This window comes from Pyrus communis, chromosome 3 (genome assembly GCF_963583255.1).
Source record: "Pyrus communis chromosome 3, drPyrComm1.1, whole genome shotgun sequence".
NCBI lineage: Eukaryota > Viridiplantae > Streptophyta > Magnoliopsida > Rosales > Rosaceae > Pyrus > Pyrus communis.
The window spans coordinates 4,345,684-4,366,562 of record NC_084805.1 but is presented as its reverse complement, the minus strand read 5'-3'; the positions used below and the strand labels follow the sequence as shown (position 1 = coordinate 4,366,562).

The following is a 20,879-nucleotide window of genomic DNA, read 5'->3' as shown; positions in this document are numbered from 1 at the left end:
CTCACCGCACGTTGGCTTTGGTGAGCGATGCTTATTATTGGCCACAAATGCGGGATGATGTAGATTCATACGTGAAGACTTGTCTTGTGTGCCAACAAGACAAAGTGGAACAAAGGCAACCGGGAGGACTGTTGGAACCACTTCCCACCCCATCAAGACCATGGGAGTGTTTAACCATGGATTTCATCACACATTTGCCCAAGTCTGATGGATGTGGATCTATCTTCGTCGTGGTCGATAGATTCACCAAGTATGCCATTTTCATACCCGCACCTGTGGAGTGCATAGCCGAAGTAGCTGCACTCTTGTTTCTAAAGCACGTGGTGAAGTATTGGGGTGTTCCGAGGAGCATAGTCAGTGATCGAGATGCTCGCTTCACGGGTAGATTTTGGAAGGAGCTCTTCAAGCTACTTGGCTCAAAATTAGACTTTTCCACCGTTTTTCATCCCCAAACTGATGGACAAACGGAGCGGGTTAATGCATTGTTAGAGACTTATTTGCGGCACTATGTTAGTGCCAATCAACGAGATTGGGCTAAGTTACTTGATGTTGCCCAATTCTCTTATAACTTGCAACGTTCGGAGTCGACGGGGAAAAGTCCGTTCGAGTTGGCTATAGGGCAACAACCCTTGACCCCGAACACGGTCGTGACTGGCTACACGGGGAATAGTCTAGCCGCTTTCAAAACCGCTAAGGAGTGGCAATTAGCCCACGAACTTGCTCGAGTTCATTTGGAGAAGGCTTCAAAGAAGATGAAGAAATGGGCGGATCGTAAGCGAAGGAATGTGGAGTTCCAAACCGGCGACCAAGTCTTTGTGAAGCTTAATGCGTCTCAGCACAAGAGTACTCGTGGCTTGCACATGAGCTTGTTGCGGAAATATGAGGGACCATTCCCTATCATCAAGAAGGTTGGCAAAGCCGCTTATGTCGTGGAACTCCCACCCCGTCTCAAGTTTCACCCGGTGTTCCATGTGAGCAACTTGAAGCCTTATCATGCAGACAATGAGGAACCAAGCCGAGGTGAGTCTTATCGAGCACCCCCTTTGATGACGGAGGCATTTGACAAAGAAGTGGAGAGCATCGAAGCCAAGCGTGTCGTGGTGCGACCAAGACAACCAAAGCATGTGGAGTACTTTGTCAAATGGAAAGGGCTACCATACTCCGAAGCAACATGGGAGAATGAGACGTCCTTATGGCAATATAAGGACCTGATTAATACATTCGAGAGGCAAGAGTCAACGAGGACGTCGACGGCTTAAGTGGGGGAGGATGTCACGGGCCATATGTTACAAACAAAGAAAACGCCCAAGACATCATATATCTAAGCCCATAAAGCCTTGTCTTCATAGAAGCTTCTGGAACATCCCGGAAAAATCAAGAACCTGGCGAAGCGTTCAAGATAATCTAGGGCATTTCGGAACAATCCACACAAGTGTACAAATTCAAGCCTCACCTAGAACAATCTAGACTAGGCAAGTTGTATCTAGAACTATACTAGATATTTTTGGATGTAAGTAGGGAATTCTAGAACCCTCAATTGAGGAGGTTACTTAGGCCTATAAATAGGAGGCAAGGCCATTTGGTCAAGGCATCCAAGAATTGTAAGCAATTGTAAAGTTCTCCTAAGTTTCAATACAAAGCTTCCTTTCTCCCATCTTCTAAGTAATTTTAGCATTCTCCAAGCTATCTTAGCTTTCTTTGTGATTCAATCCGGGGAAGCGAGGCTTCGAAGGCTTACTTAGCTTGTTCATTGAGGTATTCAAGTCTAAGTGCCGCACGGGCGGAAGGCTTAAAGAGTCATCCCGTGACACTAGGAAGTATTAAATCAAATTTGAACCAGCCACCAAACTACATTAATGGCACTGCATCATTTTGCCTATAAAAGATTGAAGAGTAAAAGAAAGAAGAGAAGTGAGAAACATAAGGAGGAAAAGAAAGAAAAGAGAAAATGAACAAAGAAAAGAAAGAAGAGCTAGAAAGAAAGGAAAGAAAGAAGATAGATGCAAAAGAAAATACCAGTGAACCAGGCTAGAGAGAAGAGAGAAAACAGTGAGAGTTATTTTGTACTTCTATTATTTTAAATAATGAAGCTCCAAATGCGTAGACATATTTGCCGAACCTCGTAAATACTGTGTCTTATTTACTTTATTTCATTGCACACATGTTCTCAATTTCATAACAATCACTAGATTTTACAATAATTTTTGGAATTTTAGATTTATTTCTAGTTTTTCCCTTTGATCTTGTACAACACTCCATAGAAGCCCAACAGCCTCTGCTGCAATCCCTTTGAGGGCTCTAGCCTTCTCCCTCATATTTTTCCCTTGTTCACTTCCCAAAATCAGCTCCAAGCTCTTGAGCAGTCCTGGCTTTGTGAGTATTCCACCCTCAATTTAAGATCGCTATTCAGGAGCGTGGGATTTATCTCTTGATAGGAATTCAAGACGAGCTGTCATTTGATGCAGCACTCGCCCCATTTGACTTAGTATTTGTGACAAAAGAAAATCACATGGAACTATTTCTTCAGATAAGTCCGCAATGTGCATTGTGGACAGCCTTGGAACAATTTCCAAAGTATTATCTTTTTGCAAAGGATCGTCGTCGTTACCATCACCATTAGCTATTTGGTTATCACTATCGAGGCCAGCATAATTTGGAAAGAGCTCGTGGCGGATAAGACCAGTGTAAATGTGAGCAAAGAGGTTGCATGGCATGGGTATCCAAAGATGAATCAATGCACCACTCTAATTCTGAGCCATCTCTCTAGCAAAGACCAAGAATGCATATGTAATCAAACAAGTAACCTTCTTGCCTGTCTCTGCCACCACCTTCTCTATTCCAATTTTGTAATTTACAAGTGTGGCCTTGAGGAATAACTCCAATACTACCTCCATTGGATGCCCTTTCAAGACATGATTTTTTGGCACACCATCTAACACATTGTAGTGTTTTATGTTGCTAGGAATGTTGGATTCTGATTTTTCTTAAAAAACAAGTTATTTGATCTTTTTGAGTTGAGGAACACATATCTTGGGATGTGCTGGCCTGTAAAGATGAAGATGCCACATCATGACTATAGTTTGTTATTAGTTTGTTACAACTTAATTAGTTACAATGTAAATAGCCAAAGGCTATGTATTAGTGGTTGTATCATTCATTGATGACTTAATGAGAATATACATTTTCCTTCTTCACTAAGAAAAGCTCTCTGGAAAACTTGGGTTTCTATATGGTATCTTTCACCTTTTGCCTCATGGACGATTCAATCGTCTCTTCCGCTTCACATCTCTGATTCTCGATCGATTTCTTGCATCAAATTGCAATGACTTCTCCCTCTATTCTTTTTCCCCACATGAATCTCTTCAAAATTCATCCCCAAATCATTCGTCATACCCTAATTTGTCGAATTCGTATGCTTCTCTCACAATTCAAAACATCGTTCCAATTAAGCTCAAGTGGTCTAACTATCTCCCATAGTGTGCTCTATTTGCACTGATTCTCTAGTGGTACGAAGTTCTCAACATTGTTAAAGGTATTGAATCATGCCCGTCGCTGTTTATTCCAAATCGCTCTATCAACCCTGCGTTCGAAATCTAGTACGAGAAAGATCAAAATCTTCTAATTTGGTTGAATTCTACATTCTCGGAAGATATAATTTCGTTTATAGTTGGTGTCTCAGAAAGGTTCTTAATCTATGGTGGATTATCTTCAATAATTGAAAGAAATCTCATATTCTCTCTCAGCTGCAGGTGCACTTGTCTCTGATCGCGATCTAATGACGGCTACAATTGCTGGATTGCAATATGAGTTCGAATCATTCATCGATTCTATCATGTTACGACTCTCCTCAATGTCTCTAGATGAGTTACATGGTCTTTTACTCACAAATGAGCCTTCAATGTCTCGTCGTAAGAAGCTTTCTTCCTTTAGCATTGAGCCTTTTCAGGCGTTCTCTGTTTAAGCTAAACCGCCTCTTCTCCCAACTCAGCCGCCTCAAGTTTATGCTGCTCAAAATTAGAATTCTTTTTTATTCAACTCCATTTGTGGAAGAAATCATAATCGGGGCAATCAATTCAACAATACAAATTGCTATAGAAACAATCGAGGTCACAGAGGCAATTATAGTGGAAATTCCTCCAATCAAAATCAAAATCAAGGGTTTCGTAACTCTTCCTCCTCTGCAAAATCATGTTCCTTGCCAAATATGTGGATCTACAAGCCATGAAGAAATCGAATGCTTTGATCGCATGAACCCTGACATTTCTGGTCGAATTCCTCTTGCCAAACTTGCAGCAATGTGTGCTCATTATAGCTCCAAGCCTTCTACATCTTGGCTTCTTGATTCTAGGGCTACCTCTCATATTACCAATGACATTGCCAACATTTCTTCACCAACACCTTACATTGGAAAAGACAAAGTTTACATAGGTGATGGTAAAGGTTTGTTTATTCAACATATTGGGTCTTCTTCATGCACTATTCTAATGTTGCTTTTAAATTGAGCAATGTGCTTCATGTTCCTCAAATGAAATATAATTTGTTATTTTCATACCAATTTCTTAATGAAAACTACTCTGCCTTGACTTTTGACTCTGATGGATCAATTGTAAAAGATCGTTATATAGGGATGACGCTTTTGCAGGATCCAGTTAAAGATAGTTTCTACCTTTTGCAAAGTTGTCACTCCACTGGTTCATTTCCTAGCTCCTCTCAAGCTTTTGTTAGTACTAAAGGTTCAATTAACCTCTGGCATAACCGGCTGTGACATCATTCCTTAACCATATTTCGAAGAGTAGTAACTAGTAATAAGCTTGCCATTCATGGTACAACATTTGTTGATTTCTTTTTCTCTAAGTTTGTTATAGCTAAGAATCACAAACTGCCTTTTGGACCATCAACTTCTCATAGTTTAGAACTCTTGCACTGTGACTTGTGGGGTCCAGCTCATGTACCTTCAGTGAGTGGCTTTAGGTATTATTTTCTCATTGTTGATGATTTTAGCAAATATAGTGGGTGTTTTCCTTTGAAGGCAAAATTAGATGTGCATTATACTTTTGTATTGTTCAAAGCTTATGTTGAAAATATTGTTGGAAATAAAATCAAGACTTTACGTTCAGATTTAGGGGGTGAGTTTACTAGTTTGTGTTTCAAATCTTTTCTCAATTCTCATGGCATTGTTCATCAGTTAAGTTGTCCACACACACCACAACATAATGGTTGTGTGGAGAGGAAACATAGGCATCTTATTGAGATAGCTAGAACTTTGTTGGTTGAATTAAGTGTTCCTCATCAATACTGGGTTAAAGCCTTGACCATTGTAATTTCCCTTATCAATAGGCTGCTTATATCTGGACAAACTAAGTCACCTTGGGAGTTGTTGTTTCACAAATATCCAGACTATTCAAAGCTTAAGGTATTTGGTTGCAATTGCTATCCATGATTAAAACCATATATTTCTTCTAAGCTTGATGGGAAAAACAAGAAATGTGTTTTCTTGGGCTATAGCTTACAACACAAAGGCTATAGGTGCTTGGATTTGGAAACAAATCGTGTCTATATCTCCAGGTGTGTCATATTTGTTGAAGTCACATTTCCATTTAAAGATGTCAAACCTATCTCATCATTTGTTGATCATTCCTCATCTATTTCATCACATATTGACCTACAATTCACTTATCTCAATCCTTCTCCATCACAATCTTGCGTTCCACATCATGATTTGTCTTCAACTTCAAGTTTGTCATCATCTCAAGCTATGCAACCTGATTCTCATATCCAACCCACTCAGTTTATATAACCTGTGCACTCTTTCCAAACTGCACAAAATGTTCACCCTATGGTTGCTAGATCCAAAAAAGGAATCTACAAGCCTAAAGCTTTAACTGCCACTAAGCATACACTACCTCATTCTATAGAAATCATTCCAAATACCTATCTTCAAGCTTCTAAATCTGAACATTGGAGGTTGGCAATGCACAATGAGTTCATTGTTCTCTTGTCTACTGGCACCTAAGCTTTTGTACCTCCTTTCACTTCTCAAAATGTGGTTGGATGCAAATAGGTTTTTCGTATAAAAAAGAACCCTGATGGGTCCATTGAGAGATATAAAGCACACCATCTGGCTAAAGGTTTTCATCAAAATGAAGGTCTTGATTACCAGAAGACCTTTAGTCCAGTTGCAAAGCCAGTGACTATTAGGCTTTTATTAACATTTGCAGTTCATTTTAACTGGTTTCTAAACCAGGTGGATATAAGCAATGCATTCCTTCATGGTGGCTTAAAAGAATAAGTCTTTATGACACAGCCTCATGGTTTTCAAGATCCCAGCACGCCACATCATGTTTTAAGCTCAAAAAGTCCCTTTATGGACTTAAATAAGCTCCAAGAGCTTAGTTTGACAAATTATTTCAAACTCTCAAATCTCTGGGATTTAATCAGTCTTCATCTAATGCATCTCTTTTTATGTTTCAAGCTCCAACATTGGTTATAGTTTTGGTTTATGTGGATGATATTCTAGTTAGTGGACTTGATTCTAATATCTGCAAGCCGTTCATTCACAAATTAAGCACTCTATTTTCTGTCAAAGATCTGAGGTCATTGCATTATTTTCTAGGACTGGAAGTTCAAAGAACCACTAATGCTTTGTTTCTTCATCAAAGCAAATATTTGCTTGATTTGCTCCAGAAAACTAACATGGATGGAGCTAAACCATGTTGTACTCCTCTTAGTTGTACAAAGTTAGATCACAATGGTGAATTACTTGCCAACCCAACTGAATATCAATCACTTATAGGTGCTCTGCAATATTTAACTTGGACCAGACTTGATATTTCATTTGCAATTAACCAGGTCTACCAATTCATGCATGCCTCTAATGTTCTTCATATCCATGCAACTAAACGCATTCTTCGATTTCTCAAAGGTACACTCTCACATGGACTCTGGTTTAGAAAGAGCTTTATACACTTATCAGCCTATTTTGATGCAAATTGGGTTGGTTATACTTTTGACAGAAGGTCAACTAGTGGTTCTTGTATTTTTCTAGGCACAAATCTCTTCAGCTGGAGTGCCAAAAAGCAATCCACATTAGCTCGTTCATCCACTGAAGCAGAGTATAGGTCCTTGTCTCACACTGCTACAGAGGTTAATTGGACATGCAAAGCGCTCAAAGACTTTGGATTTCTTTCCTCTCAAAAGCCTACTCTCTGGTGTGACAATATATATGTCATTTCTCTTACATCTAATCCCATTTTCCATGCTAGAACTAAGCATGTCAAAATTGATTATCATTATAACCGGGAGTTAGTTCTTGCCAATTTGGTTAAGTTCAGTATGTTTGTAGTCATGATCAAATTGCAGATATACATACAAAATCATTGTCCAAGAATAGGTTTCTGTTCTTATAGTCCAAGCCTTCACTTGGAACCTTTGACTCTTCCAAGTCTAGCTTGAGGGGGTGTAAAGATGATGATGTCACATCATGACTATAGTTTGTTATTAGTTTGTTACTTGTTTGTTACAATGTAATTAGTTTTAGTCAGTTACAATGTAAATAACCAAAGGCTATTTATTAGTGGTTGTATCATTCATTGATGACTTAATGTGAATATACACTTTTCTTCTTCACTAAGAAAAGCTCTCTAGAAAACTTGGGTTTCTATAGACTGCACACCAAGTTAAGCAGGGGCTCAATATGGCCACCAAATGGAAATGCAAGAACAGCAACATGCCGTTGCTTCGAGCTTTCGATTACGGACATAACTGATGATTGAATGAGGAAAGGTTAAGAAATTTGGATTGAAATCCTACTAACAGATTGGATGGATTTTGAAGAAGAAAGTTTTTTGAAGTGTTCAACAAACTATATATAAGAATGTTTTGGAGATTTATTTCTAACTAGTTTTGTTTAAGGGTTTTATGGCTTCAAAGAAACTCAAGAGAGACAAGAACATTTCAAATGATGAGATGAAACTCATACCATGAATCCAATCACTAGTAGAGGGAATATAGAATTAGTTTGCTATTAGTCTGAATCAGTTAGGAGAAATATATACACGTTTTATGTTTCAAATGCCATATCACATGTGTCATTTAGTTCATATCACTAATGGGTCTTTAATTTGCCGGGGCTTTTTTTTATTCTTTTTATTTTTGTGGCAGATGGAGATATTTCATTACTAACATGAAGGTGTCAAATTTGTATATCTTTTCGAATAACCAATTTCTTGATCTGAAGAGGAATTCGAATAACCAATAATTATGGTAAACACATGCTACGTCGGTTACCACAAAAAATAAGCCCCGCATGCACATATTTACCACAAAGACAACAAATTTGTATCCGTAGCATTTCTTTACCATTACCATTGTCACTATACTAATGTATATTACATATACCAATTTTTTCAATTAAATAAAAAAAAGATTTAACAATTTGTCTCTTGGCAAATGATATATGAGTTCATTAGTAACACTTAACAACCAGTTTTTAGTTTAATGATAGTTGTCTCTAGTTGACTAAAAAAGATTTAAGGTTTTAATTGATACGAATAGAATATTTTTATTTGTGAATAGTTCGATACCTAAGACTAAGAGCAATGACATTCATTTGACATATATAGGAGAGGATCAGAATTGTTGAAGTGCAAGAGATGGCAGCCTCACTAGAAAATCACATAAAACTATTTTTTTAAAAAGCTAAAAAACTGAAAGAAATAAAATGGCAAATCGGAAACATTCACTTTTACTTTATTCAGCCGTTCTTAACTCAGCCTGATTAATAACATAATCAATTATCCTAACGCCCTCGTTGGAGGAGAGTTTTTTATTTTTGGAAAAGACATAGTAGGATAGTGTTTTTTTATTTTTATTTTATTTATAGAACAATTAATATTATCTACACTAGGAGAAGGGGATGAGCTTAACCTCACAATGGGCTAGCAACAATGTGGTTCAAGTTCGCCTTTAGCGAGAATCGAACATAAGACCTCTTATTTAAAAATGAAGAGGAATACCACTAGACTGTAGTACTAAGTAGCGACATGGACTAGTTTGGTATTGTTGTACTTTGAAAAAAAACTACTTATGATGTGCTGTGAGAATAAGCAGCTGTGAAAAAAATAGCAGAGTGTTTGATAAACTTTTTTGTAAAAGTGTTTTTGAAAAAAAAAACAATATTATAGTGTTTGATAAACTTTTATGTAAAATAGATGTGAAAAAAAAGCTGGTTTTTCAAAGCTGGGTTTTGCAGCTTTGTGTTTTTGGCTTTTTTTTCATCCAAAACTGTGAAAAAAAGCTGAAGCTGAATGTTTACCAAACATAAAAAAGCTCCCAATTTTTTTGATAGCCACTTTTTTCAGAATCACCTCAGTGTCAAACTAGGGCTTACCTAATACTATTTTCTGCTTCCAACCAAATTAATTTAGACATTTAAAAGCAACATTAATTAGTTTAATACTAAAATAATGAAAATTAGTGCAAAATGTCACTTGTAATAAAAAAGAGAAAAAAAATTTAGGGGAGGCTAAAATGTTTCTGTAAGTCTTCTCAGCCCCCGTAAGAGGTGGATTACCATGGTTTGCCACCAGTTGTCCCTTTTTTTAGAGAAAAAGAAAAAAGAGAAAATTAAAAATGTACATTTCAAATAGAAGAAACAAAAGATGGCAAATGCACCAGATGTGTTGGCAACTGCAAACAAAATCCCAGATGTGTTGGAGCATCGTCGATCGGCCTGAGGAGCATGCCCCTCCATTGGCTTCGGCACAGTAGCGAACAAGTTCGAGCCTCATGTTTTGAAAACAGCGGTTGTGGAGGCCATTCTTAAATTGGAGCATGCCCCTCCATTGGCTTCGGCACAGCAGCGAACAAGTTCGAGCCTCATGTTCTGAAAACAGCGGTTGTGGAGGCCATTCTTAAATTTCAAGTAGACGGGTCATGGACCCACTCCAACAACATCAATACTGTTCCCACTTGGCCACCTGCTCAATCCGTAAGGTGTGGGGTTTTAATATAAAAGACCTCGGTGATAGTTAGAGTGTGGTAATTCTATTTAAAGGGCTTATTCTCAAGACTTTTGGCTGATGTGGGACAGAGGAATTTTAACACTCCCCCCCATTTGAGACCCTATTTTATGGGTCACAAGTGAAGTTTCGCACATTGGCAAACCACGTGGAGTTAAGCCGGGGCTCACCCGTTCGCTCTGGGCCAGTGGCATGTGACATCTCTTGGCCTATGTGGAGCCATGTCGGGGCTCACCCATTTGCACGAGGCCAAAGGGGACCCACCCGTTCACGTGGATGTACGAACTTGTCTCCTGACTCTGATACCATCTTAAATTTCAAGTAGACAGGTCATGGACCCACTCCAACAATACCGATATTGTCCCCACTTGGGCACCTGCACAATCCGTCAGGTGTGGGGTTTTAATACAAAAGGTCTCAGTGATAGTTAGAGTGGGGTAATTCTATTTAAAAGGCTAGTTCTCAAGCCTTCTGACTGATGTGGGATAGAGGAATTCTAACAGCCATCAAACTCGGTTACAGGCATTTTGATACAGCTTCTATGTACGGTTCTGAGCAGACTCTGGGAGAAGCCATCCAAGAAGCACTTGGACTTGGTCTGGTTGCTTCTCGAGACCAAGTCTTCGTCACTTCAAAATTATGGATTACTGATGCTCACCCTCATCTTGTTGTTACTGCCTGCACAAATCACTTCAGTGAGTACTCTACTCTCACTATTTTGCATATTTCAAGCATGGGAGTTTTTGTGTTTTGCAGCAATGCAAAAGCAATGTAACATGAAAAAAGCGCACTACTTATCTCAGTTGCAAGAGACATCGATATGAAGAGCAAACATGACACTGAATATGGGTTATAAGCATTTCCCTTTTATTAAACCCGACAACGCATTCATAATGGATGTGCACGTAAAGCCGAAATGTTATGGATAGAATCGCACCAAACCAACACATCGAAAGATCCCCAATCGAGCCACTAAACATAACCTACTCGAGGCCCTAATGTAGATTGACCAGACATCAGCAAAAGCAACATATCCATACAAAAAGCATGGTAAAAAAATATAAAATAAAATTAAAACCAAAAAAAAAAAAAAAAAAAAAAAAACAACTCTTCTAGGTAGCGAAGAGTCTATACAATTTTGTTACTCTCAAAACAAAAAAAAAAAACAAAATTAAATGTCATATGAACATTGATATACCTAATACAATATTATCCAGTGCTGAAAATGTAAATACTCTAAGTTGTGTACAAGAATCTTCAACTGAAGTACCTGGACTTGTATCTCATTCACTGGCCCATCAGTGCTAAGTGAGGAACATTGGTGTACCCACTAAATGCAGGGTACCTTATGCCCATGGACTTCAAGGCTGTGTGGGCAGCCATTGAAGAATGCCAGAGACTCGGCCTCACCAAATCCATTGGACTCGGTAATTTCTCTACCAAAAAGATTGAAAATATACTCTCCTTCACTACAATCCCTTCTTATGTGAATCAGGTCGAGATGAACCCGTTATGGCAACAAAAGAAGCTTATAGATTTTTGCAAAGCCAATGGTATAATTGTGACTGCCTTTTCTCCTTTGGGTGGTATAGGGTCCTGTTGGGGCAGTAATCATGTTTTCGAAAGCAAAGTCCTTCAAGAGATCGCTGAGGAATGGGGAAAGACTATCGCTCAAGTAATTCTCTATTACCTCTTCATCATTTTCTTAATTTTTTTAGTTTTCGTGGAGGTGTCAATAACGATAAGGTTACTTGTTTTACAAGAATACAATGACAACTACGAAAAGAAATCCTACTCTAACAGTAAACAGACAATTGTGGTACTTTGGCAGGTAGGTATTAGGGCTGGTTTGGTATTGCTGTGCTTTGAAAAAAAGCTGCTTCTGTTGTGCTGTGAAAAAAAGCGGCTGTGAAAAAAAGCCAGCAGAGTGTTTGGTAAACTTTTTTGTGAAAGTGCTTTTGGAAAAAAAAGCAGTATGATAGTGTTTGGTAAACTTTTATGTAAAACAGCTGTGACTGTGTAAAATGACCAAAAAGGGTATAATACTAGATGTGTCATTAATTTAATTTTCTTAACCAATAAAGGTGAATTACTAAATATACTTTATTTGTAAAAGAAACATATTTATAAACTTTATCTTAAATATTAATTAGTATGACAAACTACTTCAATTGAAATATTTTAAACTGAATAGTTAGAATTCATTAGTACAATATTGTAAACTTCTCCTTTTTTTTCATTCATACCCCTGAAAGGCCACGGAAGCCACAATTCAAATTCCTCACCGAGGCAATCGCTTCACTTTTGCAGATTTTGGATTTAGGGTTTTGATTTGATTGGTTTCTGCTATCCAGCTAGGCTTTTTTGGGTTTTAGGAACTCGATCAAATTACGGTTCTTTTTCTTCTAATTCCTGTTCAAAGAATCAATCATAGAAGAGGAGGCAATGGCGACGGAGTCATCGGAGGGAGAAGAGGATGCGAAGCTGACGGGAGGGAACCAGCTGCTGGTAGTCGACGACGATCTCAGAGAAATGGGCAAGAAGGCTGCTTGGAGCGTCAGCTCCTGCAAGGCCGGCAATGGCGTTTCGTCTCTCCGTGACGACAATCTCGACACCTACTGGCAGTCTCTGCGTCAATTCCCCTTTCCCTTTTTTAATCCCTAAAAAATTTGAAATCTTTGAACTTTAATTTTGTTTGTTTGTTCTTGGTTTGCAGATCCGACGGTGCGCAGCCTCATTTGGTGAACGTTCAATTCCAGAGGAAAGTGCAGTGTAGGATCGGGAGAAGGAGAAAGGAGAAAGGAGGGGGCAGTTTTGGTAAATTGAAAAAATTCATTAATGGGTACTGTAGCTCCGCGTTTTGGAAAAATAAGCGGCTTCTTGGAAGCTGCAAAATGCAGCTTCCACTTTTTGGCACTTTTTGACTTTTTTTCATGTGAAACTTTGAAATTAAGCTGTTTTGGGATGTTTACCAAACACCAAAATCCTTACCAGCTTTTTTTCATGGTAGCTTTTTTAAAAAGCACCTCAACCCCAAACTGGGGCTTAGATGCGTGTATCAAGCAGGGGCAACACTTGCTGTTAAGAGCTACAACAAGGGGAGGTTGAAGCAAAATGTCGAAATATTTGACTGGGAACTTTCCGAAACTGACATTGAGAAGATCAACCGAATCCTGCAACTCAAAATAATGCTTAGGAAGACCTAGTTTCAGCAAATGGACTGTCACACTACAAGTCACTTGAAGATTTATGGGATCGAGAGCTATAAGCCTTTTGACCTCTGTTATGTTAATACGCATGGTGATGGGAGGTTCGAATTTAGGTTATCTTTCAACATTAAGGGGAGAAATATTGTCACTAAACTAAGAGTTAGTTATAAAATAAACAAATTTTGAACGGGACAAGCTCCCTTGACCATGGGAATTGCAAAGATTGTTAGAACTGAATTCAATTTCAAACCGAGAATTTTTGTAAAGGCTAATGAAATCCCTCTCACCCAACACGGCCTCCGCAATAAATATAGCGACCACATTTTATTTCTTACTCCATATAACTCAAAAAAAATTACATCGATAAACCCGAAAAGAATAAGATTGATCATTTGACCACTATACATCGATTACATTGATCATTTGACGAACCAAAAGGAAAATATTGCATTGATCACTAGTAATTAACTTTATGGATTATATTGTAGACAAGGAAGAACTGGCAAGAGAATTACAGCTGCTACTGCAAATGCTAGCTTCTAAATGGTCTCAATACTTAAGATTACACAAAATAAAGAGTTTTCAAACCAATTCATTTATAGCTCTAAGTCTCTAAACTGTATGTACTCTCGATTAGAGGATGCTACAGAGAAGGTAGATGCAGATTTCGGTCGTTTTTGCTTGCTGCTTGTGTTTTGTTCTGTTCTTCAGTTATTTAAGAGGCTTTTGCAGATATTTCTAGGGATTTAGGGGATGGAGTGCTTCATGTATCAAGTTTTTGAATCAGGGAAGTGATTTTGGATGTGGGTTTTTCATGTTTGGCCGTTTCTTGCCAGTTTTCAACTTGTTGGGGTTGTTTTTGGTGTTTATTTTGGGGCTAAAGGTTTTGCAAGTTGGGTTCATTCGGAATTTTCTACGGAATTTTTATTTGATTTTAGAGGTAAATCAAGAGATTTCAGAAATCGGGTTTGTTCGAAGTGTGGTTTTGGTGATGATGTCTGTTCTTCAAAGGTGGAATCATTGGAAACTTCGCCAAATGCAGATTGCTTGTTGTTAAGCAAAAATGTTAATGTAGAAGAGAGATCATGTCGGTATTAACGACGATGGTGATGGTGACGATATTGACAGTATTGGTTACGGCGAGGATGGGGAATTTGAAGTGTTTGCATTGAAAAAAAAAGTGATGAATATTGAGAAAAATGTTGGAAATGAAGGTATGAATGTTCATTATAATAAGCAATTAAGTATGATCATATCTGGACAATATTGTCAAAGAGAGTGGCTTAATAGGTTTGGTAGGTCTGTTAGACCTTTTGCCTATAAAAGATTAAAGAATAAAAGAAAGAAAAGTGAGAAATATACAGAGGAAAAGAAAGAAAAGATGAAAAGAAGAGAAAAGAAAGAAGAAATAGAAAGGAAAGAAAGAAGAGAGATGCAAAAGAAAATACTAGTGAACCAGGCTACAGAGAAGAGAGAAAATAGTGACAATTATTTTGTAATCCTATTATTTTAAATAATAAAGCCCCGAAGATGTAGGCACACTTGCCGAATTTCGTAAATATTGTGTCTCATTTACTTTATTTCGCTGCACACATCCTCAATTTCATAACAATCACTAAATTTTACAATAATTTTTAGAATTTTAGATTTATTTCTAGTTTTTCTTTTTGTTTGGATATCTATGAGACTTGTACCGTGCGCTAATGCGAAGAAATTACGTCCACGAAAGTTGTAAAATGTTGTACAGCACTCCCTAGAGGTCCAGCAGCCTCTGCTACTATTTCTTTGAGAACTCTGGCCTTCTCCCTCATCTTCTTCCCTTGTTCACTTCCCAAAACCAACTCCAAGCTCTTGAGCACTCCACTCTTTGTGAGTATTCCGCCCTCAATTTTCAATCCGATGCCCCACACATCGTCCACCATCCGCCCGTTCATTCTTTGGTCTCCGAATAATGGCCTGCAGATCATTGGCACCCCATTTGCAACACTTTCATACACCGAATTTGTCCCGCTGTGCGTAATAAACACACCGATTGCAGTATGAGCCAACACTTGAGCTTGGGGTGCCCACGGCACTAGTTTTCCATGCTTGTATGTGATCTTTTCTACAAATGCGCTTGGCAATAGGTCCTTAAAATTGTCTTTGAGAGACCAAAGAAATGATACGCCGCTTACTTCCAATGCCTCTGCCAAGGCTATCATCTCATTCGGAGATGGAGCGCCGATAGTCCCAAAACAGATATATGCCACAGACGAAGCTGGTTGCTCATCTAACCACGAAAGGCAACCCGTGGCATCCGAACTTGATGGTGCAACTATTGGGACTGCTGGTAATGAGGCTGTGAGAAAACCTACGTTGAGTAACTTGGGGACCTTCGATTTGAGATCGTTATTCAGGAGCTTGGAATTTATCTCTTGATAGGAATTCAAGACAAGAGCTGTCATTTGATGCAGCACTCGCCCCATTTGACTTAGCATTTGTGACAAAAGTGAATCACATGGAACTACTTCTTCAGGTAAGTCCGCAATGTGCATTGCCGACAGCCCTGGAACAATTTCCAGTGTATTATCATTGTGCAAACGATGGTCGTCATTACCAATCTGGTTATCACTGTCGAGGCCAACATAATTTGGGAAGAGCTTGCTGCGGATAAGATCAGTGTAAATGTGAGCAGAGAGGTTGCATGGCATGGGTATCCAAAGAGGAATCCATGGAACACCCCAATTCTGAGCCATCTCTCCAGCAAAGACCAAGAATGCATCTGTAACCAAACAAGTAACCTTCTTGCCTGTCTCCGCCACCGCCTTCTCTATTCCAATTTTGTAATTTGCAGGTGTGGCCTTGAGGAATAGCTCCACTGCCTCCATTGGATGCCCTTTCAAGACATGATTTTTAGGTACACCATCTGACACATTGTAGTGTTTTATATTGCTAGGAATGTTGGATTCTGATTTCTCCGAAAATAGCAGGTTATTTGATCCTTCTGAGTTGAGGAAAGAAAAACACATATCTGGGGATGTGCTGCTAGCTAGCCTGCACACCAAGTTAAGCAGGGGCTTAATGTGGCCACCAAATGGAAATGCAAGAACAGCAACATGCCGTTGTTCCGAGTTTTCGATCACGGACATAGTCGATGAGTCAATGAGGAAAGGTTAAGAAATTTGGATCGAAATCCTACTAACAGAATGGATGGATTTTCAAGAAGAATGCCCTTTCAAGTGTTCAACAAACAATATATAAGAATGTGTTGGAGATTTATTTCTAACTGGTTTGTTTAATGGTTTTATGGCTTCAAAAAATTAAGAGAGACAAGAACGTTTCAAATGGTGTGATGAAACTCCTACCATGAATTCATTCACTGGTAAAGGTGAAAAAAGTTGAGGTTCCACCATAAAATCAATTAGTAGTCGCTAGAAAAGCAAAGTACAAGGCCCCGGTGGACTGTAGCAAATAAAAAGTCTCAACTATATAACTACTTTCAGAAAAACTAAGGATTAATTAAATGCTAAATAAATTGATCAATTCAAGAATTTAATAGTATTAAATTCCAACCCTTTAGCTTAGTCTACCCGCCGAATAATTTATGGCTCCGCCATTGTTGACAGTATTAGGAGTAACTCAACTTATTTATAACCCAGACAAAGTCTCTCATCCCATCAATGTGTGATCCATTTCGACAAAAAAAATAAAAATTAATTTGTGATCCATTCTCAACACATCCCCTCATATGTGGCAAGTTTTCAAGTCTAACACGTGGATAACACAATTTGAATAACATAGAGGACGTGTGGCTGTTAGGCTTCACACATAGGACAACTTGCTCAGATACCATGAAGAAAGTTGAGGTTTCACTATAAAACTAATTGGCAGTATGAGGAGTAGCTCAACAGAAGAAATATCTAGTATCAGTTTGCTATTAGCCTAGTATGCATCAATTAGAAGGAGTATATACACATTCTATGTTTCAACGATACACCACAAGCGATATTAACTATTAAGTTCATATCACTAATGGGTCTTTAATTTGCTTGGGCTTTTTTTTATCCTATTCTTTTGGCGGATGTTTCATTAATCTCTATATATAAAGCCAATAATCTCTTTTGGAATCACAAGTTTCACCAAAAAGTTTTGGATAAAAATACCCTCAAAACAAAAAATTTCAAAAGCAGCCCAAAATAATGCAATGCTTTTTTGTCATTTTAACAGTGTTTTTTTAATAATGAATTATTTTTGTGTGTTTTTTTTTAATTAGTACCTCACAATAAGCTAGCAATAATGTGATTCAATAAATTGTTAATTAAATATTATTTTATCTATTTTTAAACACGTTCAAAACATCTTAAGAAACGTGTAATACCGGTTATAAAAAAGGTCTTTCGTACGGTCATAATAATGTGATTAAATTAGTTGTCAAATTATGGTTTTTTTTCTTTTTTTATTGACAAACGATATTATCTACATTAAGATGAAGAGGGTGGGCTTAGCCTCACAATGGGCTAACAATAATGTGATTTAATCAGTTGTTTATTAAATATTATTTTCTCTATTCTTAATGTGAATTCAATAGAATGTAGATGGAATTTGAAAGACCGATTTTATTATGTGAATTCAGCTGCTTTGATTGGTTTGTGAGGGGTTTTTTCTAGTATGATCTAAGATTATTCATTTACTTCAAATATTTGACTTTCCTTTTGTCAAGTCATGCATATAAATACATTTAAAATGTGTAAGTCGTGCGTAGTATGCTGTGATTCAAAAAATACCTTATGCACACGCGTGAGCTGCATGAAGGCTAGTAAGAACATAACAAATACATTAAGTTGTCAAATTGATATATCTTTTTGAGTAACTAATTTCTTGATCTGAAAAGAAATTCGAATGACCAGTAATTAAGTAAACTCATGCTCTGTCGGCTATCATAAAGAATAAGCCCTGAAAGCACATTATACAGTGGCGAAGTCAAGAATAAATCATAATGGAGGCATAAAAAAAGCTCCAGATTCCACCAGAAATATTAAAAATGAAGATAATTCATTCCATTTAATCAGTTTGTGTAAGACACCTTTTTCCCATGGTTTTCTAACTAGTTTCCCTTGGGAATGAACCAACGGTCAAGAAATCTTCGTATAAGGTCATTCCAAATTGAAAGGGCTAAATATAACTCCGTCCAAAATTATAGCCTTGCAAAAAATTAATTTTAAATGAACATGTTAGATCATACTCATATATCATCTTCAACCGAAGGGGTAAACATAGCTCCCTCAATAGTTTATTAGTTTTAAGTTTATACTTTAAATTTATTGGTTAATTTAATTAAACTACCTTTGGAATTTTTAAATATACCTATTGAATTTGAATCAATTATAGTTAGGTACCAAAAAAGGGCTACGGGGGGCTACATTTGGCTAGATTGATCATCCTTCGGCTAAATAATAGTTTAGTGGGCTCCACAAAATTATAGCTCAGCCATCAGTTGAAGATGATTTTTTTAGACAAATCATATCATATTTTGGCTTTTGTATCTTTAACCCTCCTGATTAGAGATGGCCTAAGGGGGTTAGGATTGGCTGATCGGTAAGGGATTTTAGTGATAATTGTCTCTATTTGACTAAAAAAAGTTTAAGATTTTGATTCACATGAATATAAAGATCATTTTTGTTTGTAATTGGTTCGATGCAACGATGCAGAAGAATAATGACATTCATTTGACATATACAGGAGAGGATCATAGTTGTGAAGTGCAGGAAGGAAGATGGCAACCTCAGTAGAAAATCACGTAAAACTAATTTTTTAAAAATTTAAAAAACTGAAAGGAAGAAAATGGCAAATCGGGAACGTTCACTTTTACTTCTTCGACCGTTCTTAACTCAGCCTAATTAATAACATAATCAATTATCCTAACAGCCTCATAGAGGAGAGTTACATAATCCTAATTCGGTTTCCAACCAAGTTTGACAAAAAAAATCCGACAATTAATTAATTTCAGACGTTTAAAAGCAACTTTATAAACAAAAAAAGAAAAATTAGCTTAAAATATTACTTGTAATAACGAATAAAAAAAAACATTTCATAGAGAAGAAACAAAAGATGGCGAATGCACCAGATGTGTTGGCAGCTGCAGACAAAATCCCAGAGGTGGTGCTGGCATCGGCGACCGGCTCGAGGAGCATGCCGGTGATTGGCTTCGGCACAGCAGCGGACAAGTTACAACCTCATGTTCTGAAAACAGCGGTTGTCGAAGCCATCAAGCTCGGTTACAGGCACTTTGATACGGCCTCTATGTACGGGTCTGAGCAGACTCTGGGAGAAGCCATCCAAGAAGCGTTTGGACTTGGTCTGGTTGCTTCTCGAGACCAAGTCTTCGTCACTTCAAAGTTATGGATTACTGATGCTCACCCTCATCTTGTTGTTCCTGCCTTGTACAAATCACTTCAGTGAGTACTCCGCTCTCACTATCTCATCACAATATTTATAATTTAGTTTTATTTTTTCATTAATTATTTCAAGCATTCAAATTTTTCTGTTTTGCTGCAATGCAAAAGCAATGTAACATGAAAAAGGGTACTACGTATCTCAATTGCAAGAGACATCGATATGAAAAACAAGCATGTCATTTGAATATGGATTAAAAACATTCCTCTTTGACTAATCTTAACATCACATTCATAATGAATGTGCAAGCAAAGCCGAAATGACATAGATAGAATCACACCCGAATCAACGCACCGAAAAATCCCCACTAAAACAAAACTTACTCGAGGCACTCATATAGATAATATTATCCAGTGCTGAAAAATGTAAATACTCTAAATTGTGTACAGAAATCTTCAACTGGAGTACCTAGACCTATATCTCATTCACTGGCCCATCAGTGCTAAGCCAGGAACATTGGTGTACCCACTGAATGCAGAGGACCTTACGCCCATGGACTTCAAGGCTGTGTGGGTAGCCATGGAAGAATGCCAGAGACTCGGCCTCACCAAATCCATTGGACTCAGCAATTTCTCTACCAAAAAGATTGAAAATATACTCTCTTTCGCTACGATTCGTCCTTCCGTGAATCAGGTCGAGATGAACCCGTTATGGCAACAAAAGAAGCTTAGAGATTTCTGCAAAGCCAATGGTATAATTGTGACTGCATTTTCTCCTTTGGGTGGCATAGGGTCGTGCTGGGGCAGTAATCATGTTTTCGAAAGTAAAGTCCTTCAGGAGATCGCGAAGGAACGGGGAAAGACTATCGCTCAAGTAATGCTCTATTACCTTGTCATTCATTTTCTTTAATTTGTTACGAGGAGGTGTCAATGATGGTAAGGTTACTTGCTTTACAAGAATACAAAGACAACTAGGAGAAGAAATCCCACCCTAAACCTAAACACACAATTGGTACTTTTGGCAGGTATGTATTAGATGGGTGTATCAAGCAGGAGCAACACTTGCTGTTAAGAGCTACAACAAGGAGAGGTTGAAGCAAAATGTCGACATCTTTGACTGGGAGCTTTCCGAAAATGACATTGAGAAGATCAACCAAATCCCGCAGCGCAAAATGATGCTTAGAGAAGACCTGGTTTCAACGAACGGCCCATCGCCATACAAGTCACTTGAAGATTTATGGGATGGAGAGCTATAAGAATTTTAACCTTTGTTATGTTAG

The 20,879-nt window shown here is 37.9% G+C and overlaps 2 protein-coding genes and 1 pseudogene across 2 annotated transcripts; 2 read left to right on the top strand and 1 right to left on the bottom strand.

Moving 5' to 3' along the window:
* The first annotated feature begins 3,887 nt into the window (after nt 1-3,887).
* Nucleotides 3,888-13,287, top strand: LOC137728089 (non-functional NADPH-dependent codeinone reductase 2-like; annotated as a pseudogene).
* A 1,641-nt stretch (nt 13,288-14,928) lies between these two features.
* LOC137728088 (anthocyanidin 3-O-glucosyltransferase 7-like) lies at nt 14,929-16,356 on the bottom strand. The gene has a single exon (XM_068466974.1). The coding sequence runs from the start codon at nt 16,354-16,356 to the stop codon at nt 14,929-14,931; it is 1,428 nt and encodes a 475-aa protein (XP_068323075.1).
* A 2,986-nt stretch (nt 16,357-19,342) lies between these two features.
* On the top strand, nt 19,343-20,855 carry LOC137728879 (non-functional NADPH-dependent codeinone reductase 2-like). Its single transcript, XM_068467673.1, has 3 exons — nt 19,343-19,662; nt 20,050-20,473; nt 20,625-20,855. The coding sequence occupies exons 1-3, from the start codon at nt 19,397-19,399 to the stop codon at nt 20,853-20,855; spliced, it is 921 nt and encodes a 306-aa protein (XP_068323774.1). The 5' UTR covers nt 19,343-19,396.
* Nucleotides 20,856-20,879: the final 24 nt, after the last annotated feature.